The 26,859-nt window shown below is 41.2% G+C and overlaps 1 protein-coding gene across 1 annotated transcript in view; it reads right to left on the reverse strand.

The window, feature by feature from the left end:
- The window catches only part of Rpap3 (RNA polymerase II associated protein 3), a 34,463-nt gene extending 10,664 nt beyond the window's left edge, over positions 1 to 23,799 (reverse strand). Inside the window, exons 1-10 of the mRNA XM_087899214.1 lie at positions 23,722 to 23,799; positions 21,320 to 21,478; positions 19,624 to 19,764; positions 12,688 to 12,810; positions 10,236 to 10,363; positions 9,865 to 9,986; positions 8,941 to 9,011; positions 7,054 to 7,179; positions 5,118 to 5,245; positions 566 to 687 (exon numbers count right to left, since the gene is read on the reverse strand). Coding sequence (XP_087755340.1) covers positions 566 to 687; positions 5,118 to 5,245; positions 7,054 to 7,179; positions 8,941 to 9,011; positions 9,865 to 9,986; positions 10,236 to 10,363; positions 12,688 to 12,810; positions 19,624 to 19,764; positions 21,320 to 21,472 — 1,114 coding nt within the window. The 5' untranslated portion in view covers positions 21,473 to 21,478; positions 23,722 to 23,799. The remainder of the gene's footprint in view (positions 1 to 565; positions 688 to 5,117; positions 5,246 to 7,053; positions 7,180 to 8,940; positions 9,012 to 9,864; positions 9,987 to 10,235; positions 10,364 to 12,687; positions 12,811 to 19,623; positions 19,765 to 21,319; positions 21,479 to 23,721) is intronic.
- Positions 23,800 to 26,859: the final 3,060 nt, after the last annotated feature.

A 26,859-nucleotide genomic window follows, 5' to 3' on the forward strand; every position in this document is an offset into this window, starting at 1 on the left:
TGAAGAACAAAGTGCAAAATGAAACAAAAGAAAACACAAGTAGCAGAACCAAGTCAGTGTTCCGAAGAGAGAGAAAACGAATTCCACAGGACAAGATCACAAAGAAGGAGAAAAAGAATGCCTATAAGATTGAGAAAGGACATCAGGGTGTGGAAGCACATCTTTGATCCCAGCACTCGGGAGACAGAAATAGGAAGGTATCTTGGGTTCCAGAACAGCCAGGGCTACTAAAAGATCCCGTCTCAAACAAAACAAAAAGAATAAGAAAGGAATCATTACAGCCCTCACGTTATTCTCAATGCCAGCTGCAGATGCCTCCTCTTCTTGGCTGTTGCTCGCTTTTCCTACTCATCTACAATTCACATTTTCCTTCCTTCAGTTAGCAATTGACAGAGATGTTACAGATAATCAAGCACACTATGGAAGGTGCTGTTTTCAAACTCACCTTCATCTCCGGTGTGCTTCGTGAAATTCACTATCCTTGAACTGCGGGAAGTTACAGAAATCTTTGTTTCTGCCTCCAGGAATCTTACCAGGGTGAGTATGTGAGTTATTATAGCCTTACCTTGCTTGGCCTCAGTGATCTTGCCCAAAAATGTTCTTGCAGTTCCTCTTCTGGCAAAAGCCTTCGCATATGAGCCGTCTAGTGAGATAGCTTGTGTGCAGTCTCTTTCAGCTTCTTCATATCTATTGAACAAGATAAAATTACTAACTGGAAAATATGTAGCATATAGAAAACGTAACACTGTGACTGGTGAGATGACTCAGTGGATAAGGGTGCTGGTTTCCAGGCTGAAGACCTGAATCCATTATCCACACGGTAGCAGGAAAGAATCAACTCTCACAAGTTGTCCTCTGACCTCCATGCCACATGCCACGGTGCACGCACACGCAAGCCATGCACACATGCATGAAAGCATACAATAGAAAGATGAGAGAGAGAAAGAGAGAGAGAGAGAGAAGGAGGGACTGGTCTTACTATGTAGACCAGGCTGACTTAGAATTGGCTATACTTTCTCCTCAGCCTAGCATATATAATTTCAATGAACAATTCCCAAAACTCTGTGTTTGGGGGGAAAGACTATTTTCAAAATTTCTTACTCCCACTAAATCTCTGAACCACCTGGAAAGGAAGAAAAGAATCATAGACTGTGGAGGGTCAGGGAAGGATGGAGCCCATGAGCACAGAGTAGTCTAAAGAACAGCACTGTCACCGCACAGCTCTCCAGTCTCAGTGCGCAATGGGCTACATGACAATCACAACAGCACCACTGGCTTCCTAGTAAAGTTCACCAAACCCCAGAGCAGCTAATGTAAGGGCAAAACCCACAAAAAATTAAAGGATTGCTATGTATGTGAGCAATGGCACATCGTCTGATATCTGGATGAATATTAATCAGTAATGCAACCAGCAATCAGTTCAGACTGATAGGCGCTAGTCTAAGAGTAACAAAAGAACATACTACTGAGTTATATTTATATGTCTTACTTCAATATGCACCTCAAGAATAGGACCCAGAATGGTTATGGGCCAAGGCCAGTTCAGGCACCCTCTTCTCTGCTGCCCAGGGAACAATCTGGGGACCTCTCCTTGGGCCTGGGAACCCCTCCAGAATCAAGTCTCTTGCAAACCCTACAATGGCTCCCTTAGTTGAGATATATACTTCCCTGCTCCCATATCCATCCTTCCTCCCTCCCCCCCATCCCATTCCCCCAAGCCATCCCCAATCCTCCCCCTTCCCTTCTCTCTAACCATCTCCCCTTGCTTCCACCCCCCAGCCCCCGTGCACCCAAGTTTGCCTGGCAATTTTGTCTACTTCCAATATCCAGGAGGAAAATTACATGATTTTCTTCAGGTTCACCTTCTTATTTAGCTTCTCTAGGATCACGAATTATAGGCTCAAAGACCTTTAACTGTGGCTAGAATCCACTTATGAGTGAGTACATACCATATTCCTCTTTTTGGGTCTGGGCTACCTCGCTCAGTAAAGCGTTTTCTATTTCCATCCATTTGCATGCAAAATTCAAGATGTCATTGTTTTTTACCGCTGAGTAAAACTCTAATGTGTATATGTTCCACACCTTTTTTAACCATTCTTCTATTGAGGGGCCCCTAGGTTGTTTCCAGGTTCTGAGTATTACAAATAGTGCTGCTATGAACATAGTTGAACAAATGCTTTTGGAGTATGATAGGGCATCTCTTGGGTATATTCCCAAGAGTGGAATTGCTGGGTCCTGAGGGAGGTTGACTCCCAGTTTCCTGAGAAACCGCCACACTGATTTCCACAGTGGCTGCACAAGTTTGCATTCCCACCAACAATGGATGAGTGTTCCCCTCATTCCACATCCTCTCCAGCATAGGCTATCATTGGTGTTTTTGAGTTTGGGTATTCTGACAAGTGTAAGATGGTATCTCAAAGTTATTTTGATTTGCATTTCCCTGATCACTAAGGAGGTTGAACATGACCTTAAGTGCCTTCTGGCCATTCGAAGTTCATCTGTTGTGAATTCTCTGTTCAGTTCAGTACCCCATTTTTTAATTGGGTTAATTAGAGTTTTAGTGTGTAGATTCTTGAGTTCTTCATCTGGCGATGAATGGAGATAGAGACAGAGACACATATTGGAACACTGGATTTAACTCCCTAGGTCCAAATGAGAAGCAGAAGGGGGGAGAACATAAGCAAGAAAGGCTGGACCAGAGGGAACCTTCATCTGACGATAGATGGAGATAGAGACGGAGACCCACATTGGAGCACTGGACTGAGCCCCCAAGGTCCAAATGAGGAGCAGAAGGAGGGAGAACATGAAAAAGGAAATCAGGACCGCGAGGGGTGCGTTCACCCTCTGATACAAGGGGACTGATCTAATGAGAGCTCACCAAGGCCAGCTGGACTGGGACTGAACGAGCATGTGATCAAACCGGAGTCTCTGAATGTGGCTGACATGGGGGCTGACTGAGAAGCCACTGACAATGGCACTGGGTCTTGTTTTGTCTGCATGTACTGGCTTTTTGAGATCCTAGTCTGTTTGGATGCTCACGTTCCTAGGCCTGGAGGGAGAGGGGAGGAACTTGAACTTCCCATAGGGCAGGAAACCCTGACTGCTCTTAGGACTGGAGAGGGAGGAGAAGAGGGAGTGGGGGGGGGAGAAGAAGTGGGGGGAATGGGAGGATATGGGGAGGAGGGGAAGAAGAGGAAATTTTTAAAAACAAATAAATAAATAATTAAAAAAAAAAGAATAGGACCCAGATTTGTCCTGGATCCACTTTATTCAAGTACTAAAATCCTGTCTCCCATGTCTGGATACATCATTTATATCTCAGCACCTTGACAGCTCTTCTGAAGCTAACCATTCACCAGCCTACAGTCCACAATTTGCCTGCCTGTAGACCTCCATCACTATAACTCAAGGTTGCCTTACTTATCTACTAGAAACCAACTACTGATATATACTACAACCTCAAGAAACAGTATTTCTTATATAAATTAACTAGTCTAAGAACTTGAATAGTCTTTCTTTTCCTTTCTGTGTGTGGAATATGTGCTCCTATGTGTGCATGTGGAAGCCAGAAGTCAGTGTGAACTGTCTTTGATGATCCTCCACCTTTGTGACCCTGGAGCTCACCCACTGCTAAGACTATGCTTTGGCAAGTCCGTGATTCCAGGGCTGGGACTGCAGGTGTGTGCTGCCATGCTTTTCATGTGGGCTCTAGGGATGCAAACTCAGACTACCATATTGGGAACTGAACCAGTTCTCCCTTTCTAGCCCACTTTCCCACTCCTAGATCTCCCTTCCCCACCCTGTCCATCTAATCAGCTCTAACCTGACAGCTGTGGAAATCAAGCCACAGCTTGTTACTTAAAAGGTTGTGGAAGCTTAAAATACTGTATTTTATGTTCTACATTCGCCTCTAATATATAAACACCTTCCAAGTACAGGAGAAGGCTTGTGATGCTAAACTGTACTGTGCTAACCTAACACAGTTAGGTGATTACTAAGGTGATTATCAACAAAAGCAATAAATCAATACAATGATACACTCACAAATACAAACAAAATCTCACCTCTATGAAGGTATTATGTTTGACATTAGTCAAATCATTTGGGTCTTTGTCTAAAACAACGCATGATAGTTCAACGGCAAGATTCATAAGCTCCCAGAAGCTGGAATAACCATTACTGGCTAATCAAGAAAAGACAAAGCTCAAGTTGTGCCTATCGGCTTAAGTGAGGTTAAAAACACAACCAATATTTCCCTCCTTAATAGCCTTCCTAACCTGGAGTCCTTTGAGTAGTCTGAAAACTTCCAAGGGGAAAAATTACACAGTCTCAGAAATCCTGAAGTGAAACTTAGCTTTCTTTCAATTACAAACAGATAATAAAGCTCACTAGTAAAGCAGTACTGTAACTCTGAACCACTAAAACACAGATATTATGTATAATACAATGTTACATTAGACTTCAAAATGTCCTTAATGCTCATTATTATTTCAGAATCACAGCAGTAACTCAACCTTCTGACTGCCTGCATTTGACACTACCTCAAAAACAATAGCAACAAAAGTTTGTAGGGCTTGGAAGATGGCTCAGTAGGTAAAGATCCTTGCCCACAAGCATGATGACATAAGTCTGATCCCCAAAACTGATATGGAAGGAGAGGCCAATTCTGCAACCTGTTCTCTGACCTATACATAGACCACACACACACATAGTAATAAATGTAATAAAGTAATTTTAAATAATACACAACAGTATAATTATAAGTTGTACAATGTCTATTAAAAATGTAAATATAATAAAACGCACATGATACATACTATGCCACATGTACACATATTCCTTGTCTCTAAATTTTACTCTCATTAACTTTAATGCAATGCTTAAGAATAAATCAACCAGCTGGGGACTTGACTCAGCAATAGAACACATCTCTAGTGTATGAGAGGTCCTGGATTCTAACCCTAACACCAAGAAAAAAGAAAAAACTAGAAAGAAAGGAGAAAAAAGAGTCAAAAACAGATGACAAAAATACTAAATTGACTAAACTTTATTAATTGGTTAATTTAAAATGTACTCTATAATAAATTTTCACCCTGAAAGCAAAACATAATACTTACTTCTGAAGCTTCAGGTAGGCCATGGCTCTGTTGGCTGGAAGGAGGGCATTGGTACCATCAGCAGCCATCCCTCTAGTGTAACACTCAATTGCTCTCTCATACTTTCCCTCTTTGAAAAATCCATTCCCCTATTGTTTGGGAGAGAGAGATGAAAATTAAAACATGCTGAAAAATTCAAATCTTAAAGAAACATATGAAAAATACCAATATGAAATCAGTAAATATATATATCCCACTGCTGACAATCTAGAGATGGAGACAGGCAAGCGAGTGAAGTGCTTGCTGAGTAGGCTGGAGGACTGACCTAAGCCACAGAAAAGCCAGCTTGCAGCCCCTACTGTGGGAGGTGGACAAGGAGCTCAGGGGCTTGTCTACCCAGGCAGTCTAGCTAACTTAAGCTCCAAGTTCAGAAAAAAACATGTCTCAATAATAATAATAAGATAAAGAATAACAGAGAAAGATCATCTTTGGGCTTCACACAATCATACCCCTTACACAGATGTTACAAACATCTACTTCATTAGACATTTAGTATTTACTAGAACATGGATTTCTTAAATGTTCTTTTCAGCACAAAAATACTACTATATTACTCTACAACATCATTATTGAACTAATTAAACAGTTAAGGCCCAAACATTACACTAAGTCTTTACTTACATTAGAAACTGATGAAAACAGCCTAAAGAATGGGAAAAGATCTTCACTAACCCCACATCAGACAGAGGTCTGATCTCTAAAATATACAAAGAACTCAAGAAATTGGTCATCAAAAGAACAAATAATCCAATAAAAAAAAATGGAGTACAGACCTAAACAGAGAACTCTCAACAGAGGAATCTAAAATGGCTGAAAGACACTTAAGGAAATGTTCAACATCCTTAGTCATCAGAGAAATGCAAATCAAAACAACTCTGAGATTCCATCTTACACCTGTAAGAATGGCCAAGATCAACTTATGCTGGAGAGGTTGTGGGGAAAAGGGAGCACTTCTGCATTGCTGGTGGGAGTGCAAGCTGGTACAGCCCCTTTGGATGTCAGTGTGGCAATTTCTCAGAAAACTAGCAAACAACCTTCCTCAAGACCCAGTAATACCACTTTTGGGTATATATCCAAAGGATGCTCAATCGTGCCACAAAGACATGTGCTCAGCTATGTTCACAGCAGCACTGTTTGTCATAGCCAGAACCTGGAAACAACCTAAATGCCCCTCGACAGAAGAATAGATAAGGAAATGCGGTACATTTACACAATTTACTACACATTTACTACAGAGCAGAAAAAAAAATAACATCTTGAATTTTGCAGGCAAATGGATGGAGCTAGAAAACATCATTTTGAGTGAGGTAACCCAGACTCAGAAAGACAATTATCACATGTACTCACTCATAGGTGTTTTTTAAACATAAAGCAAAGAAAGTCAGCCTACAAACCACAATCCCAGAGAACTTAGACAACAATGAGGACATTAAAAGAGACTTACATAGATATAATCTACATGAGAAGAAGAAAGTAGAAAAAAACAAGATCTCCTGAGTAAATTGGGAGCATGGGGACCTTGGGGGAGGGTTGAAGGGAGGAGGGGAGAGGCAGGAAGGGGAGCAGAGAAAAATGTAGAGCTCAATAAAAAAAGAAAAGAAAAGATGAACTGTAACTTAGTTCTATATTAAATCTGTAGTTATCTACATATAAATACATGTAGTTTGTTCCCTAAACATAAATGTGCTTATAATTATTTTGCACATGATTAGTCTTATGTATAAGTTTCATCAATAACTCAAATTTTGAATTAGTAGCCACTGGAGGTTTTAGTGCACTTGATTTCAATTTCCTATTTAAAAAAAACTCGTTTTTAATGTGATAGACAGAAATGTAGCCAACAAGCAACACACTAGAAGCAAACATTTCACTGAACATCAGAAGCCCACTGGATTACCAGGTCTTTCTCTGAAATGGCCTTCTGCTTGTTCTGCTGTTCTTCAATGTGTTTTTTCTCCCCTTCAGCTGGTTTAGTCACTGCAGCAGCTTCTTTGGGACATGAGTTTTCTTTGGATGTTAAAGCCTAGGAGATACAGCACTCAACTAAAATAAAACAAGTAATGCAAGATGCATCTGTATTAGACCCAAAACTCAATTAAATAGAGTAAAATGTCTGCTATACTCAAACACTGGGATACTTTTTATTCTCATTCAGTCTTTCTACTTATTAAAGTAAAAGCAGTATTGTGTAAATATGTAAAATAAATTCAATATGCTGCCTATTTTGATAAAATGAGCTGTATCCAGCAAATATAGTTGATCATTTAAACTCCAAATATTTGTCAAATTTCTACATAGTCTGGGCACTATTCTAGGTGTTGTTTTTCAAGCATAAAATAACTGAGATCACATTACTAAATTTCCCAGATTTATTATTCAACTATTATTTGACTTAATATATAAGAAAATACCCTTTGCAATAATGAAGTTGATATGCTTATCAATTTTATGTGTAATAAGTAATATTTAAAATCAGATTTCCTCAATGACTGTCACACTTTTCACAATATGCCAAGATCAAGATTGCAAAACAACTACCGCTTTAATTCAAAGGCCAAGTGAGAGGAGTACGCAACTGCTCTCTGCCATCAGAGCACCAATTTCCCATTTAATGACATCTACGATCCTTTTTCTTTTGAGGTGTGGTCTCTGGCTAGCCGCAGACTCATTATGTAGCACAAGCTGGCCTCAAATCTGGGTGCTCACATCTCTCTTGTCCCACATGTCAGTCACTGGAGAGAGCCACCATGTCTGATGATTCTATTATTATAAAGTTAGTAATTTTACTAACATACAGCTTACACAGCAGAGACTCACATAATGTGCAAACATTTATCACAGAAATAATCACTGAAATAATTTTAAAACTGGGCTGGTTAAAAGCAATTGCGGGTTTTGCAGAGGACTCAGGTTCGATTGTTAGCACCCACATCAGTGGCTTTACAACTTCCTATAACTCCAGTTCCAAGGGATCTAGTGTCCTCTACTGGACACACATGTGCAAATAATAGAAAATAAATCTTTAAAATTTCTAAATTTTTCATTAAAAAATCTTTAAAGAAAAAAATTTAAAAACTGTCATTTGGGAAAAAAAGAGGCAACAGTTTTAGAAATCTCAGCCAACTTTTTTCTTTAAACCATGCTTTATTTATATATATATAGCAATACAAATTACGTATAATGAAATGATTTGATGGTGCTTCAAACAGAATTCAAAGAAATAAAATTATTAAGAATCATTATTTCTAAGTAAGTCAATGTTGGCCAATTTATAAAAAGGCTTATGAGTAGGGACTGTATCTCTAGAATACCCCTGTCTTACCAGTTTGGTTAAACTGTATAGTACAATTAATAAAATACAATTAATGAAATAAAATTAGAATATTTCTGTGTAATTCCAGCACTTGGGAGGCTAAAGCTTGCACAAGCTGCCTGAGCTATGTACTGAAATTCTGAACAGAAATCTATTGTGGCTGGGAGGCTGAAGACAAAGCTCAGCAGTTAAGAGCACTGTGTGATCTTCCGAGTTGAAGACCCAGCTGATGGCATGGCAGCTCACGAGCATCTGTAACTCCGGTTCTAGGAGACCCAACGTTCTTCTGCTTCTGACCAGCAGAGGCACCAGGCATATAGGCATATGTGCATATAGGCAAAATGCTCAGACACACAAAAATAAATAAGTGTGCTTTTTAAAAAATCTATAGTATATATACAATCTAAGCAAAAAGTTTCACCTTCATGATATAAAAGTCAAATCTGATGCACTTAAATGTTTATCATTTACCTGATCAATTTTCCTGAGTTCATTTGTTGCTTCAAAGTTATCTGGTTCCAGTTCTAATACTTTTTCATAATCTAAATAAAACAGAAGATAGAGAATATTTTAAAAGGAGGATAATTGTACAACTTGTACAAAACCATACCAATTATTCTACGATAAAATGAACTATCAACAGCTATTAATCTACTAAGCATTTTTCATTCTCTCTCAGGCAGACAGAACCCTAAGAAAACCCTTTAGCAAACCATCTTCCACCAGCTCCCAAGTGGTTATGTCATCATAAAGTGAACACCACCAAACCACACAGAAAAACATCCATGCAACATCAGTTTTACTCATACTTTGTAATTACACAGGGCTTGTTATGGAATAACAAGACAGCATTTACTAATAAATAAAAACACTTTGTTCTGTGTCCTGCCTCACAACAGCCAACAAGATGACTTCACCTTTATTTTGCATATGAGAACTAAAGGTCAGAAGACATGAGTCACATGTACCGTTCCAGTGTTCAATTATGTAAGAGTCTGAAACAAAGTTTGATCGCAGCAAACAATGCATTCTTCCCAAAATAAGAAGGCATCATTTAGATTACCAAAAGAACTGGGAAGATGGTTCAGCAGGTAAAGGCACCCACCGTCAAGGCTGACAACTGAGTTTGATCCCTGGGACCTCTGCACACCTGGAAGAAGAGAATCAACTCCCTCAAGCTGTTCTCCAGCATCCACTCATACGCTGGGACATGCACACACATCCAAACACATCTGTATTTTTTTTAATTGTAAATAAAATTTTTTTTAATTGCCAAAAAGACAAGCTTTGCTCAAAACACTAAGTATAAAGGGTACTATACTTATTAGTATTCTCTGTATTCTATGTGTTACCGAATGAAGAAATACTTCAATGATGACCTAAAAAGATGAGTACCTTTTCTGGCCTCCTCTAACTTCTGCAGAGCAAACCGAGCAGCACCTCGTCTGGCATAAGCTTTGGTGTAAGTCCTACTTAAGGCAATTGCCAAATTACAGTCAGACTCCGCAACAGCAAATCTGCAATTCAAAAATATTAAAATAAATGAAGTTATAAAAATAATTTAATAGACAAAAACTTCAAAATTAATTTCTGAAATTACACAGTGAGTTCCAGGCTACAAAATGAGATCCTGTCTCAAAAAAGGAAAAAAAAAAGAAGAAAAAAAGAAAAAACAGAAAAGTTAAGAAAAATACAAATAAACAAAAATTTAGAAACCCAATCTCTACACATACACGACCACTCACACGCATGTAGAAAGCCCTCACTTTTTCAATCTAAAGTAAGCTGATGCTCTGTTTGTTGGCAACACGGGATTATATGGGTCAGCATCCATGCCTTTTGTGTAGCATTCAATAGCTTCATCATATTTTCCTTGTTTGAAGTATTTATTGCCCTGAAAGAAAAAAGAATCAAGCAAAATGGGTTGAGTCCACAAGCTCTGCCAGAGGAGTGAAAACAGTCCGCGTCGCTCTCCCGGACAGCACCAGCTCACAGAAACGTGACAAAGAAGCGCCAGAAACTAGCCTGAATTCAAGAGAAAGGGAGCCTTTCAACACCACTAAGGATACAAGGGTAAGAAAAAAACTCCAATACTTTGGATGCTCCCAGGCTGCTTCTGTTCTAGGGGATCAGGGGACACCTCTAAGTGTCTTAAAGCTCCATAAGTCACCTGACCTCTTGATCAGAGAAACCACAGATTTCAAGTTGGACTCTAAGCAGTTCACTCTACAAAGAGGGTCAACACCAAGAAAAGTGCCCTAAATGCTTCTAAGAGAAGTCACGTTGCTTACAAGACCTTGACCTATGCCACAGATGCCACAATGATAAAAGAGGACTGAAAGAGCCAAGAGACCTTAAGTTAAAGAAAAAAGGTTGATTTTTGGCAACCTGTACAGTCTTAAGCACCCAGCAAGAAGTACAGTTAAAAAGTAATAACTGGTAATAATTCAGAACAAACAATCTGACTAGACTTTTCAAAGGGACAGACAGCAATAATTCAGGACGTCCCCATTAGCCCTAAGTGTGAGATGCTAATATGGCAGGTAGGACACTCACAGCAAGCCTAGCACTAATACAATATGCTCCATTTCTAATTTACCGGTGGTTACAGTGTTACTGTATGGTTTGGTTACTATACTGTTTCTCTTCCTGGGCACTGTTGATATGCATCAGTGATTATAATCTCAAGCTATTTTCCTTTTAATTTATTCCACTTCTTAAAACTACCCTTATGTTTTGCTATAGTATCGATATGTCACTATCAGTATGTTCTTTTTGCAGTCCATTGGCTCTCACACTTGATGAAAAAAACAGATGTACTACGAAACTTGTGGAATATTCACCTAACAACGGGAACAATATGTGCTGGTCCTCTAAAATCTGCGTACCCTAATTAAATCTCTTCCAAATTCTGCCTTTATGCTTTAATGATTTATTAACATCACAGTTCTCAGGACAACAGGCCCTGATATTTTTAGTTCTAACCTTAGGAACAATTCCCTATGTTTTATTACTTATATATAGCTTGATGCCTCAAGCAATGACATCCTCTCCTCCAGATTTACAGCCCAAGTTCTCTCATGTCCCACTTAGGGAACACGGGTTGAAACTTCTGATGCCTGGATGGGGAGGCTCCATGCCCCTGTTCAGTATCAGAAGCCCTGAGATTAAGAAGTCAAAGTCTCACAGGGGAAAATTGAGTCAAGACAGAAAGACTGGGAAAATTATTGAGATATGAGAAGGAAAAGAAACCTTTCACCCCAGAGTCTCTCAGTAAAGCCTCACGCTAGCTGAGAAGCAAAAATTCTAGGACAATTAACATTTGCTATGAAGGTTGTCAACATAAAAATACTATTCTCTTAAAATAGCAGTGGCCCACACTTAGAGCTTAAATGCGTAAGACCTTGAGTGGGGCCTGATTCCTTCCTTAGACACTCTTGAGAATCTACTAGTAGTTAGGAAACTACTACAGAGTTAGCAACAACTACTCTGTTTACAATGGAGATGTCCTACCTTCCTGCATCCCTGTGGTCCGCATTCTATATCACCAACAGTACTTCTGCCAGGTGCCCTCTGGAACCCACCTTGTCATCTCATTTACGTTTCTTAGCAATTCTTCAAAGACACCTTCAAAACCCACCCAACCTCACATCTGACTGCCAGCCCACACCCACGCTCTGGACTGTCTTTCCTTCTGAGCACCCTTCTTAACTCTTCTACTTAAGCCTGTGCTAAAATATTTCTATTAACCCTCCTCTCCAAGAGAAATGAGAGACACTAAACATCACAAAAGTAACCAAAGATGGCCTGTGATATGGAGAAGTGGTGGGTAACATTTATACCAACAATCACACACTCATTTCAAAATGCTGCTGTCTACCACTGAAAGCTTTAATAATCCCAGATGTGGTCCAAGCACTTGGAATCAATTCACTGAACACATCAACCATGGTAGTTTAGCAAAACTTCTGTTCCCATTGTACAGCTAAGAAAGTGGGCTATAAGAAGTTTAAAGAACTTGTCACAGATTTAGAACCAGGTAATTAATCTGCCTCTAAAGAATATGCTCCTGGCTATTATACACACTGTCACCCAACAAGGATATAGCCAATAACAATTTCAAATGTGAAGATCCCCAGAACCATGCTAAGAATTTTAGAATTTGCATAATCTTATATACAGTCTTCCTCTAAGGAATCTAAAACTAGCCTAAGGTACCTTTTCTTTTAAAATGAGAGCCTTTTGGGAATCCACGCGAACACCGTCATCTTCTGACTCTGACTCTTGCGACACAGAATCGTGGGTGCTATCTTCTTTGTCGAGTTCATCGAGGATACTGTCCTGAAATCAGAAGCAGAGCAGTGCTCATACTTGCGTGGAAATTAGGAAAATCAATTACCTTCAACAGAACTTAAATCGTTAGGATCTAGGGACTTACAAAAACATAAATGAAAGCCAAATAAACTCCTACAATTAAGATTACAAACAGAGGGGCTGGAGAGATGCTCAGCAGCTAAAAGCAGCAGCTGCTCTCGCAGAGGACCTGGGTTCAGTTTCCAGCACCCAGACCGGACAGCTGACAACCATCTGTAACTCCATTTCCAGGGGATCTGACACCTCTGGTCTCAGGATACCATATTCATGTACACATACACACATGCATACACACAAACCTACATATAGTAAAGTAAAAATAAATTTTCACAAAAAGAACCAGTTCTTGAATCAGGCATGGTGGCACACACCTCCCAGCACTCAAGACTTTAAATTCATAAAGTAAGTTCAGTCAACACAATTTACATATCACAAATAGCAATGAGGTATTATGAATGACATGACAGTTTGCAAAATTTATACACTATTGTTACTAAGTAACAAAGAAAGGGTTTTTCTTTTTTACATTTATGTAACGAGTTCCAGATCAGTCATAACTACACAGCAAAACCCTCCCCCTCCCCACCCTCTCCCTCTTCCCTTGCCCCCTCTGCAAATGTATACACACACACACACACACACACATACACACACACATATTCTTGAGTCAATTAGCTTTGATTTAATTAACAAAAATAACAACACAACTTATTGGGAAAACTGTTCAATGAAGAATAAACTACGACCAGCAAGTCCCCTCTTAGGTGCTTATATCCTTAAACCTGTGTGAGACTACTCATAGCATGCTTAGCCATATGACTTCAAACTAAAAACCCATGTGTACATCAACAAGAGAATGGACATATATTGCAATGAATCCACACAACAGAATGAAAACAACAAAAAGTATCGCTACACTGTAATGACACAGACCAACAGCAAACAAAGCTAACAAAGGGAATCAAACGCAGGAGTGCATACTGCACACGACATCTATATAAACTCTAGAACACAGAACTATAATAATCTACAGTATGAGAAGTCAGAAGAGCTGTGGCTTTAGGGGTCATCTAACGGCACAGGGAGGTTTCTGGGATACTGAAATGCTTTACAACTGGAAAGAATACAGTTTTTCTATGTGTATATAGGAGGAAAATTTAGAATGCTATTCACTTAACATTGGGAATCTATGTGCATTATACTTTAGTATATATGTTAAACAAAAAATACAAAAACAATAAACATAAAATTAACAGCAGCTACTGTCTCTACACATGTGAAAAGAAAGAAATGGACAATAGAGCTTCACAGCACTGGGAAGTCTCCTTTAGACTGTAAGCACATGTATTAATTTCATTATTGTACTCTAGGACATGTATATATCTCCAGACTTTTTTTCAAATGAATAAATATTATATAACACGTGCTATTTACCCCAAGCTATGGTCAAACTCCTGGCAATCTACCTGCTTCAGCCTCCCAAGTGCTGGTTGCACCATGACACCTAGCTATTAAATAATATGATTTTTTAAAAAAATTATTTTGGTGTGTGTGTGTGTGTGTGTGTGTGTGTGTGTGTACACATACCACATGTATACAGATGTCTGTGGAGACAAGATGAGAGAATCAACCCCTGGAACTGGAATTACAGGCAGTTGGGAGTTGCCAGGTAGGTGCTAGGAACTGAACCCAAGTCTTCTGCAAGAGCAGCAAGAGCTCTTAATGGCTGAGCCATCTCCAGCCCCACCCACTACTTTTTAAAAGACCATATTGTGAGTAACTGCCTGTCAAGCCAAGTAACCAACATTCTGGAGAACTCAGATGTACCCTTAACACACAGATTACCCCGGCTGGGTTGGGTGATGGCTTACACTACATCATCTCCACGGACTAGGGCAAAAGAGTCTCACCTGAGTATCAGCTCCTCCCTACCACCTGGCAAGTCTGCCTGTGGTCTGAGGAAGGGATAAGAGCACACAGAGGTGAGGGAAGGCTAGAGGGGGGCTCCATCTATGTGGCTATGGGGGACACCCACACCCTTGTTGGCTAGGGCTTTCCAGGTGCAGCTGATTTGGGGAGGAGTATCTACAGCCCTGGAGGTAGTTCTTCATCTAGGCTCTGTAAGAAAACCCAACACATTTGTGAATTCCCCAGAGCAATCTTTGGCAGTACTGTGCCTCAGATTGTCATTTGAACCTTAGGAGGAAAAGTAGACACTATTTTATATCTCTCCCAGAGAAGAAATTGTAACAACAGACTAAATAAATCTTTTTGAAAATAAACAAAAAGATCAAGCATGGTAGTATACATCTTTAAACCCAGTACTTAGGAGAAAGCAGCAGGCAGATTTCTGTGAGTTCAAGGCCAGCCTGGTCTAAAAGAAATGAAAAGAGAAAAAAAAGGCAAGCAAGATAACAAATAAATGGGGCTACAGAGATGGCTGAAGATCACATCACGAAGAGGAAGAGATCTGGTCAGTCGTCCTCATCAACTCAGACCATACAGTCCAATATGGACAAGTTCAGCAGAAACACCTGGGTTAAAGTCCCAGAATCTGACCGTGCCCCAGTACCTCCATGTCCTAAGAGCAGAACAGATGATGCTTCTCTCTTAAAGCCAAAAGCGGGGAGGGGAACTGATAGAAATGGACAGGAAAGGCACTTCCTCACAACAAAAAGAGTCACAATAGTGACCTGAGAACACTAAACACAGTCTGGGGAACCGGCCTGCTCATGCATGAGCTCAGTCACTTCAGGTAGGATGTCACTGGACTGACAGAAACACATTGGACAGGAACACAAGAATGTGTAGTAAACGGATGCAAGATTATAAACTCAGGTGGAGGGAAAACACACAGCAGGTGTAGCCTTAGTGCTAATCCAGTTTGGTCCAAAAATGCATGCTCGGGAATAGACCTGTAAATGACCAAATTATATCAGCCAGATTTCAGACAATGACACAGCCAGTAACTATCATACAGGTATATGCCCCAACAGCAGAAGCAGAAGAGAATGTCATCAACAGCTTCTACACAGATCTACAGAACAAGGTCAGCAGGGCACATAAGATGACATACTAATGATTATGGGTGACTTCAATGCAAGAGTGCAATCTGGAGAAAGAATGGACCATAGTGTCATGGGAACATATAGATTCGGACAAAGGAACAACAGCGGGGAAAACTGCTTGACCTCTGCTATGCAAATGATCTGTACATATGCAGCACAAAATTCAAGCAGGCCAAACCATCAAGATGCTGGACGTGGGAATCTCCTGACAAACGCACACACAGTCAAGCTGACTACATTCTGGTCGGCAGGAAACTCTTATCTAGTATCCAAAACAGCTGATCATTTCCTAGTGCTGACTTAGGTAAGATCACCAACTTGTTATGACCAACATTAAACTGAAACGTAGGAGAGGCACGCCAGGCAAGACAAACTGCAAGAGTGATTGTAAACAACTGATGAACCCAGCTGTACAGACAGAGTACAAGAGAACCGCTGAAAAAAAGATGAGGGAAATCATTAAACAACTCTTACTAATATAGAAAGCGAATGGGAGAAAATCAAAAGAGCTATACAGGAGGCTCCCAAGGAGACGCCTGGTTATGCAAAAAGGGCAACACCAGTAGAACAGCTTATCACAGAGACAATCAACCTGGCAGAAAAAAGAAGGGAGCTAAAGAGCAAACAAGGCAATCAGCAGGCAGCAAAACACAACTATCTGCAGGGAGGTCTAAAGAAGAGCAAAGAAGAATGAAGAGCTGTATATACAATGTATATGCAAAGAGGTGGAAAAGGCTAGACTCCATAATAAAACACATCTTGTTTACGAAGCTATCAGATGGACAACTGCCAGATATGTTCCTCAGATTCAGGAGATTAAAGATGGGCCAGGTCATTTATTAGCAGAACCAGTGGAAGTAAAGCAAAGATAGAGGCAATACTTTGACACCCTATACAATGACCCTAATGCTGTCGGCATAGACTACAACAAGAAACACTTTGGCAGTCTCTCCAACACCAGAGACAATGAGGAACTATTAAATATTGACGGGAGTGAGATAGAGAAAGCTATCAAGAGAGTGAAGCACAGGAGGGTTCTGGGAGTGGATGACATCATGGTGGAGGAGCTGGAAGTGCCTACAATAGGCTCAGTGGTCTAGGCGCTTCTCAGACTCTTCAGAGATATGGTAACACAAAGTGATTCCCACAGAATGGAAGCACTCAGTCATAATTCACACACACAAGAAGAAGGACAAGCTGGACTGCTCAAAACACAGGGGCATTAGTTTGTTGTACCATAGCAGCAAGACCTTCTCCTCCATTATCCTGCAAAGGATCACAGGCAGAACAGAGGAAGTCCTAGCAATGGCCCAGTGTGGACTCAGAGCTAACAGGAGCAAAATTGAGCAAATCTTCACTTTGAGGCAACTGACAGAAAATGCAAACAATTATCAGTTACAGCAACTTCAGGAAGACATTCAATAGCATTTGGAGGAAAGGACTCTAGGAAACAATGAGGTTCTACAGGTACCCAGAGAAAATCATAAGAATACTAGAAAAAGCCTATAAAGACACCTTTGCAAAGTCTGTGGAGAACTAAGTGATGAGTTTAAGACAATAGTAGGAGTGTTGCAGGGATGCAGCCTCTCACCACTGCTCTTCAATATAGTCCTGGAATTAATAGCAACAGCCCTGGAGGAGATTGGCGTGCAGATAGGGGGTGTGAGAATCAGTAACTTGTATTTCGCTGACGATACAGCACTACTTGCTGAAAGTCCAAATGAGCTGCAGGCCATGGTGAATAGAGTGGTGGAAGTCAGTGAAAGCCTTGGTGTGAAAGGAAACATCGCGAAGACTGAGATGCTACACTTGGGAAGGGAGCATAAGGATTTTACCATTGTAATAAAGAATCAGAACCTCAAGCTAACAGTCAACTTTGTCTATCTGGGAGGAAACCTCAGTTCAAAGGAGGGAACTATTTCAGACCTCAAGAGGCAGCTAGGGATAGCAAGGGCTGCATTTCAGGCACAGGAAAGGTTTGGTCAGCAAGAGACATAACAACAACAAAGTTACAAGTACATGAGACATTTGTATTGAGCTGCCTTCTTTGCAACTCTGCAACCTGGACAATGAAACGCTCCTCAGAACAGCTGCTGATGTGTTTGAGATGGCATGTCTCAGGAGGATTTTAGGTATCACCGAAGAGATGACATTAAGAAACATCTCCATCTACAGAAGGAAATAAAATATGGGATATAGCAACAGCACTTGAGATACTTCGGCCATGTTTGAGAATGAATGATGGCGATATCCAAAGATAGCACTGCTTAGAGGAGTGTACGGGATAAGGCAAAAAGGAAGGCCCAAAAAACAATGGATAGACAGCATAAAGGAGGACTGTGGAACCTTGGGTATGACAATAACACAAGCATCTAGGACTACCCAGGATAGGAACAACTGGAGAACCACCATAAACGGGCTGCTCATAAACGGGCTGCCCATGCATACTGAAGCACTGCCAGGACATTGTTGCTGACAGAAACGGCTCAGTCATCAAGAGTACTTGCTGCTCCTGCAGAGGACCCAAGTTTACTTCCCAGCACCCACAAATCACAATTCCCTATCTCTGATTTCAGAAAATTTGACTCTGTCTTCAGGTCTCTGTACACAAATGGTACATTTACATACATGCAAGCAAAACACACATACACACAAAACTAAATAAATCTTCTTACAAACAAACAAACAAAAAATATATATTCTAAATAGGGTTGTCACTTCTCTCCCCAAATATAGACACTTCTAACCACATCACTTTAAGAAGTGTGAGTCCAGAATAAGGTAGGCTAACTGGCTAATAAGTTCGCTTTCACAGACTAATGTGACAGTAGATGTCTAGAGCCTTGGGATAGGTTCTGAGGCAGAGCATGTCTTATCATTGTGTGAGTCATATATGGGAAATAAGATACACACAGTACTCAGTAGCTATCTCAGACCTAGGAACGTAAAGCCCTCCATCACTGGCCTGCAGGCAAGTCTGTGGGGTAATCTTTTTTATCAATGTCAATATGGGCAGAACCAGTCCTGCGCAGGTGATCCAGGTTTGCATAAGAAAACAAACTGAGCATCAGATCTCATTATAGATGGTCGGAAGCCATCATGTGGCTGTTGGCGATTGAACTCGGGACCTCTGTAAGAGCAATCAGTGCAGTTAACTTCTGAGTCAGGTGGATCTCTGCAAGTTCAAGGCCAGCCTGGTCTATAGCGCGAGTTCCAGGACAGGTTCCAAAGCTATAAAGAGAAACCCTATCTCAAGAAATTTAAAAAAAAAAAAAAAGGGAAGAAAGCAGGCTGAGCAAGTTATTGAGAGTAAGTCAGTAAGCAGTGTTCTTCTACGCTTCCGCTCCTCCCTGGCTTCCTCTGATGATGCACTCTAACCTATAGAATGTAACCAGCCTTTTCCTCCTTGAACAGCTTTTGGTCAGTACTTCATCACAGTAGCGGAGAAGCAAACCTTAAGACACATGCTTGCATTGCATCTGACACGGTGGTACATACCTGTCTACGATGTGTCTGGCACTCCTGAAGCTGAGGCAAGAGAATCACAAGTTCAAAACTAGCCTGAACCACATTAGAACAAACACCTTCCCCACCACAAAAAGAGAGAGAAACACAGGCCACACAAACATTATTTTTTGTATAACCTGTGACTAGTATCTATGTCAAGAAATGTTTACCTAACTCTAAGAAGTGCACAACTAGATAAACTTACCACATCAAGTTTTGCCCAGGCATCATAATCGAAAGATTTTATTCTGTTTTTTGTGTTTTCCTCTTTGGTTTTTTTGGAAGAATCTTTAGCTTTGCTTTTCTTCTTTTTCCTAAAATTCCCATTTCGAATAGGAGGTAAATTCTAGACACGAGAAAGAAAAACAAAAGCTTTGAGCACTTTGACACTTTGTTACTTTTGTATACTAACAATGTATGAAGTTATCACTAAATGATACTTTCTTTTTTGTTTTTTGTTTGTCTGTTTTTGAGACAGGGTTTCTCTGTATATGCCTGGCTATCCTGCAACTCACTCTGTAGTCCAGGCTGGCCTCCAACTCAGAGATCCACCTTCCTCTGCCTCCTAAGTGCTGGGATTAAAGGTCTGTGCCACCATGCCTGCCACTAAAAATGATATTTTCAAATACGAATTTTTTTCTCAATTTAATTTGCAAGTGCTTCATTTTATCGTATTGATTATGGGGACTGGAGAAATAGCTCGGTAGGTAAGAGCACTTGCTATGCAAGCAAAAGGACCTGAGTCTGAATCCCCAGCCTCCAGGTAAAAGAGACATGGCCACTCATGCCTGTGACTGCAGTGGGAAACAGAGACAAGCAGATCTCAGGAGCTCTCAGGCCGGTCAGCTTAGCCGCTAGAACACAGGACATGGCAGGTCACTGAAAGACCTTGTGTCCAAATACAAGGAGCTGAGACATGTACCACATGGGCACATGCATAAGCATGCACACCTAGGCATACAAAACACATACACGAAGAAAAAAAAAGCAGTGATTGTAAGTTCAACTCATTATTTGATGAATGCTGCAGATTATTCAATCACAAAAGTATTAACCTGAAGTCTGAATTATGCCTTTAAATTTACAACTCTAAATTCAAACTTCAAAACCTTCCTGATTCTCAGTTAGTAGGATAAATGAGCACAGTTCAAAGGCAACCTGGCATGCTTACAACTGCTACATACAGCATGAAAACATCACCAGATTTAAACACACTAGCTTAATACAAATAGTCGACCTAACTAGGCACGGTGGCACACGCTTTTAATCCCAGCACTCAGGAAGCTGAGGCAGGCAGATCTCTGTGAGTTCAAGGCCAGCCTGGTCTACAGAATTAGTTCCAGGACAGCCAGGGCAACCCGGAATAATCCTGGTCTCCAAAAAAAAAAAGTACTATCACATGACCACCCTTTCAATAAACACCAAGATTTAGAATATTGTATGATAGTTAAAACATTATTCAAACTCAGTAAGCAGAGTCTCTGAAAATGTTAATAAACCACTCCAATCTCAGCATTTTTATGTTTTGTTAACAGGATCGCATGTAGCCCAGGCTAGAATCAAACTCTCTACATAGCCAAGGAGGACCTTGAACTCTTGAGCCTTCTGCCTCCACCTACTGAGTACTAGGACTACAGGCAATTTCAGGCTTTCAGAACACATTTTACAAGGTCACACTTCTTAAAAAAATAAATTTCTGGATCAGTAACGTGCTTGGCAGGTAAAAGTGCTTGTTGCAAGCTTGATGGCTCAAGTTCAATTCCTGGAACCCACAGAGAACCAACTCCAGGGAGCTGTCCTTTGACTTCTAATCATGCCTGTGGCATGCTGGCACATGTGCATGCACACATACACTGTACACACACTAATAACAAATTTTATTAACGGAAACCTTCATTTACCTCTTCAGGAACACCACTTTGTCTTCTTAGTTCCAGGTCTTTTTGTTTAATGTCATTTTCCCAGTGCTCTAAATCCCTCATGAAATCTTGCAATTCCTCTGCATTTTGTTTTACTTGTAGCTGTAATTCAATGGCTTTACTTGTTGAAGTCATTCTGACCTGCAAAGTTTTGAGCACACACCCTATAGTAAGAATTGGAATGGCAGATGCTTAAATTCACAATGGAGATGCATCTCCATAAACCCATCATAATTTAATGGTACTGTGAAATAGAAAACTGCATTTAAATGATTTTCTAGATTTCTGCTTGGTAGGAACTGGTAATGTCATTTTGAGTCAAGAAATGAAATTTTGAGCAAGGTTGGAGTTGCCACTCAAGTCTGACAACTTATGTCCTATCCTGGTACCCACATAAAGATGCAAAGGGAAGACCAGCTCCACAAAGTTGGTCTCTGACATGTATACCATAGCACATGCATCAAATACACATACAGTAAAAAACAATTAAAATTTTTGAAAAAGAAAAGCAATTTTAAAAGGGCGGCAACAATAGCAGAATGAGTTCAGTCTGGACTGTTGAGTGCTTAGGGGTTGTCAGAAGATAATCAGTAGGTAAAGGACCAGAGATAAATGTGGGTGACACCAGCACTAATGTTTTGTTCTTGTTTTGTTTTTGAGAGCTGGTTTCTCTGTATAATAGTCCTAGCTGCCCTGGAACTCCATTTGTAGACCAGGCTGGCCTCAAAGTCATAGAGATCCGCCTGCCTCTGCCTCTCTAGAGGCGGGATTAAAGGTACGTGCCACTACCACCTGGCAACACCAGCATTAATAAAGGTAGAAACTCATCATGCGTTTGAACGTGCTTAGCCGCTGTAACTGATAGAATACTTAAAACAGGAAACTGGACAGAGCCTGAAGAACAGTAATACTTAGGAAACAGGAAGAGATGGCTACATCAGAAAAACTAGGCATCAGTACCTAGGGAGCTGAGAGGATGTGAGAGCACTGTCACCAAAGACCTGAGAAAATTAGTTTGTTAAGTGGGAAAGGCTAGCAGTGCCAAATGCCACATGAGCGCACATACCTGAAAATGCCCTATAAAGAATGAGAATATACACAGGATTTTTTAAGGGTATAAATTAGTTAAATAAATTATATTATATGAGACTAGGGTAACTTTGCAAGACTCAATCCCAGCACTCGGGAGGTAGAGGTAGGCAGATCGAGGCCAACCTGGTATACAAGATCTAGTTCCAGGACAGGCTCCAAAGCTACAAGAAACCCTGTCTTGAAAAAACAAAAAACAAAACAATGCTAATAAAAAAAATAATGATAAGACTCAATCCACTGAAGGCACATGAAGACTATAGCTGGTACAGCTGGCCGTTGTTTTCTAGTCCAGTTCTTCAGGAGGCAGAGGGTGCATTACAAATTACGGTCAACAGGACAACTTAACACACCCTGCCTAAGAATAATTTTTAAAGGGTTAGCATTTGCCAACAATTGAAAAAGATATTAAGTTCAACCCTGAAGACTGAAGGCAGATAGATAGATAGATGATAGATGATAGATGATAGATAGATAGATAGATAGATAGATAGATAGATAGATAGATAGATGGATGGAAAGGGATAAAGAGATAAGACCGGGTACTTTAAGGTAGAGAAACTGTGGGGATGAGAGTAGGGACATAACAGCTTTTTCTCCCCAGTAAAGAGACTGTTTGGGGTGCAATGGATCTTCAGACTCAGCCTCAACAACACAGTTTAAGCTTCCAGCAGTGTATACATTTGGTTATGAGCATGCATTTCGTTCATCAACAAAACTAGTATAATGCTTTTGCTGGAGACAAACCAGCACAAATCGAAAGAAGACCCTGAAGTGAGTTAAATAAATCACTAGCCGTGAGGTGATGCTGCACGCCTTTAATCCCAGCACTCAGAGGGCAGAGGCCAGCCTGGTCTACTACAAAGTTTATTGCAGGGCAGCCAGAGCTACGGAGGTGGGCGGCACCATGAAATGCAGCAGAGCCAAAAGCCCTTCTTCCGCCACCCACCCGCCCTCGGGACCTAGGACAGCCCGGGCGACAGACGGGATTCGTTACGCGGGTAACCAGAAACGTCCAAGCCTGGCGAAACACCCTCACACCCTGGCCAACAGGAGGCGACCGTAAGGCGGTTTCGAGGCGCCCACCACTGTAGAGCCGGGACGGAAAGCCGACTCCCGGCCAGGCCGAACGCGCAGGCCTCGGCGGCGCGCGGAGCCCACTCAGGAACCGGACGCACAGCCCCGCTGCCCGGCGGCCACCGCCGCCTACTCCCGGCCAGGCGCAGGCCGGCCCCGCGCTCCCGCCCGGCACCCTGAGCGCCCTTCAGCCGGCAGTAACGGGAAAGCGTGCTCACCCGCCACGGCAGTCACCACACACCCACCGCAGCCAGGGAGACGCGCAGCGTCACACGCCGCCGCCGGAGCCTTCCCACAAGGACCCGCGCGCCACTCGCGCGTGCGCAGAGGGTTCGGCTCCCGCGCCCGGCAGGTCTGGGTTGGGTAGCTCGCGGACAGAATGAGTATTTAAGTAAACTGAGTTTGATAACCCGAAATGTGCGCCTATCCTGACGTCTTCCGACCCCCCAAACAATAGGAATTTAACTTCCCTCGATTGTATCTCTGAGAGCAGCCTTGTTTTCAGCTAACAAGATGTTTGTAGCCTCTGCATGAGGATCATAGAAAGTTAGTTACTTCCAAGAACCGTCTACACTGGTAACCCTGTTGTTTTCCCTCTAAGTCTTGCATTTGACTGCTTGTCTTCCTTGTACTTTTTGCTAGTAAGTAACCTTTTCTAAGAGTGCCTGTGAATCTCAGGTTTGTGTCGGTCTTAACCTGACTTATCTAAAACAGAGACTTTGAAACCTGTACCACTTGCTTCTGCTTCCTTTGTGAGTAAACTTTTCCCGCTTCAACAACTCCCAGCCGAGGCAGGCAGGCAACTCGGGAGGCAGAGGCAGGCAGATCTCTGTGAGTTCGAAGCCAGCCTGGTCTACAAAGCTAGTGCCAGAACAGGCTCCAAAGTTAGACAGAGAAGCCCTGTCTCAAAAAACAAAACAAAACAAAAAAACAAGCAAACAAAAACCAACTCTAGAATTGCACATTGAAACAAACATGATTTTTAAAGTCCACAAACACAAACAAGTTTTTCAAATTGAATCAATTTTATCATCCCCAATTAAGATCAGTTAGTTATTCACAAATTTGACAGCTTTAGAATCATCGCAGGAGGCAGGTGTGTGTGTGTGTGTGTGTGTGTGTGTGTGAGTTCCACAAATGCTGAATTATGAATCTTATCCTACAGGTCTGACATAATTAATCAGAAATCTAACCTCAGCATCAGACATTTTCAAAGCATGGAATACAGCTGTGCAAGCTGAGAGCCACTAACCCAGGCTCCAGTCGATGAAAAACACCTTAGATCTTCCCTCACAAGGTCATATCATTAGAACCTTTCCTACACTGTGTGACTGTTTATTTTAAACTCATTTAAAAGTAAAGATCAGAGGATGGAGAACTATCTCCATGGTTAAGAATGCTGTCTGGGACTGGAGAGATGGTTCAGCAGTTAAGAGCACTGTATGCTCTAGCAGAAGACCCAGGTTCAAGTCCCAGTACCCACATGACAGCTCTTAACTGTCTGTAACTCCAATTCCAGAGCATCTGATGCCCTCTTCTGGCCTCCATCAGCATGCATGTGGTGCGCATACATTTACACAAGCAAACAATTATGCACATAAAAATAAATATTTATAAAACTAGAGGATTAAATATTTTGTTGATGGTATTGTGTTGATAAACTGGCTTTTAGCAAAGTGTGATCAAGACTGGCCTTGAACTCATAATTCTTCTGCCTCTGCCTCTTCACCACATCCTACTGTGTGCACAACCCCACAACCAGCAGAAACCATTGTAGGGAAAACTAGCTTTAAAAAAAAATTAATGTGGCTTAGCATTAAGGAGACAGAAGCAGGTGGATCTCTGTGAGTTCAAGGTCTACATAGCAAGTTCCAGGTCAGCCAGAGCCATGAGCCTAAAAAATAAAAACAGAGCTAGAGAGATGGCTCAGCAGTTAACAGTGCTGGCTCACTGACTGCTCTTCCAGAGAACCTAGATTTGATTTCCATAGGTGGCTCACAACTGTCTGTGTAAAGTTTTAAGACAATTCTGAAGCCATGTCTGAGGCCTCTCAGCAGTAGTGTCCCCTCTCCCCTGGGAACCAAGGACATAACAGCTACATATGCACATACTGAGAGGTTGGGAACTTTCCATCTCTGAATAGGGGCAAGATAACCCTTAGGTGTTGACTCAGTCCCTGTGAAGGGGGCAAAGTGACCCTCAGATGTTCCCCCTTACCTCATCTGATCTGGCAACTGCTGTCCAGCCAATTATTGGTAATAGCCCTTTTGAATAAGCCAATCATAATAGTTAAAGAACAACCCCCAGACACCCCCCTTGTTTCTTTGGCTTTTTCCTTTAAAAATGGCCTGTACCAGCCATTTGGGGTCTTTCTGGCTCTTTGAATGCTGAAAGACCCTGTCATGACAGAATTAATAAAATTCTCATGCTTTTATATCAACTGTGGTGTGAGAGATGGTCTCTTGGAGCGACTCCTCCTTGGTGATTGGACTCTAAGGTACAACATCTGTAACTCTAATTCCTGGAGAACTGACATCCTGGGCACCAGGCACACACATCATACATAGACATACATACAAGCAAAATGCTCATACATATAAAGTTAAAACTAAAATATTTGTAAAAAATTAAAAAATAAGGAATCTGGAAAGATGACTCAGGGGTTAAGAGCACTGACTGCTCTCCCAGAGGTCCTGAACAATTCCCAGCAACAACATTGTGGCTCACAGTCATCTGTATTGAGATCTGGTGCCTTCTTCTAGCATGCAGGCATACATGCAGACAGAACACTCATACCAAAAAAAAAAGATTTAAAAAATAATTTAATTAAAACATAATTAAAATTTGAAATAATCTTAACGTATGTTTAAATTAATCATAAATATATTAAAATAGATATTGGTATCCTTAAAAGAGCAACTATGGCTGAGCTCTCAAAGTCCAGTTGAAGAGAGGGAGGAGTGAGAATATGAACAAAGAGGTCAAGACTATGATGGGGACACCCCGTGAAACAATCTACCTGAGCTAATGGGAACTCATCAACTCCAGCAGGACAAGGAAGGAACAAGCATAGGACCAAACTGGTCTGTCTGAATGTGGTGACAGTTGTATAGGGTAGACTGAGGGACCACTGGCAGTGGCACCAGGATTTACCCCTACTTTTTCTTTTTTTTAATTGATTTTTATTGAGCTCTACATTTTTCTCTGCTCCCCTCCCTGCCTCTCCCCTCTCCCCTTCAACCCTCCCCCAAGATCCCTATGCTCCCAATTTACTCAGGAGATCTTGTCTTTTTCTACTTCCTAGGTAGCTTTGATCTATATAAATCTCTCTTAGGGTCCTCACTGTTATCTAAGTT

This window comes from Myodes glareolus, chromosome 19 (assembly GCF_982192425.1).
Source record: "Myodes glareolus chromosome 19, mMyoGla1.1, whole genome shotgun sequence".
NCBI classification, from domain to species: Eukaryota; Metazoa; Chordata; class Mammalia; order Rodentia; family Cricetidae; genus Myodes; species Myodes glareolus.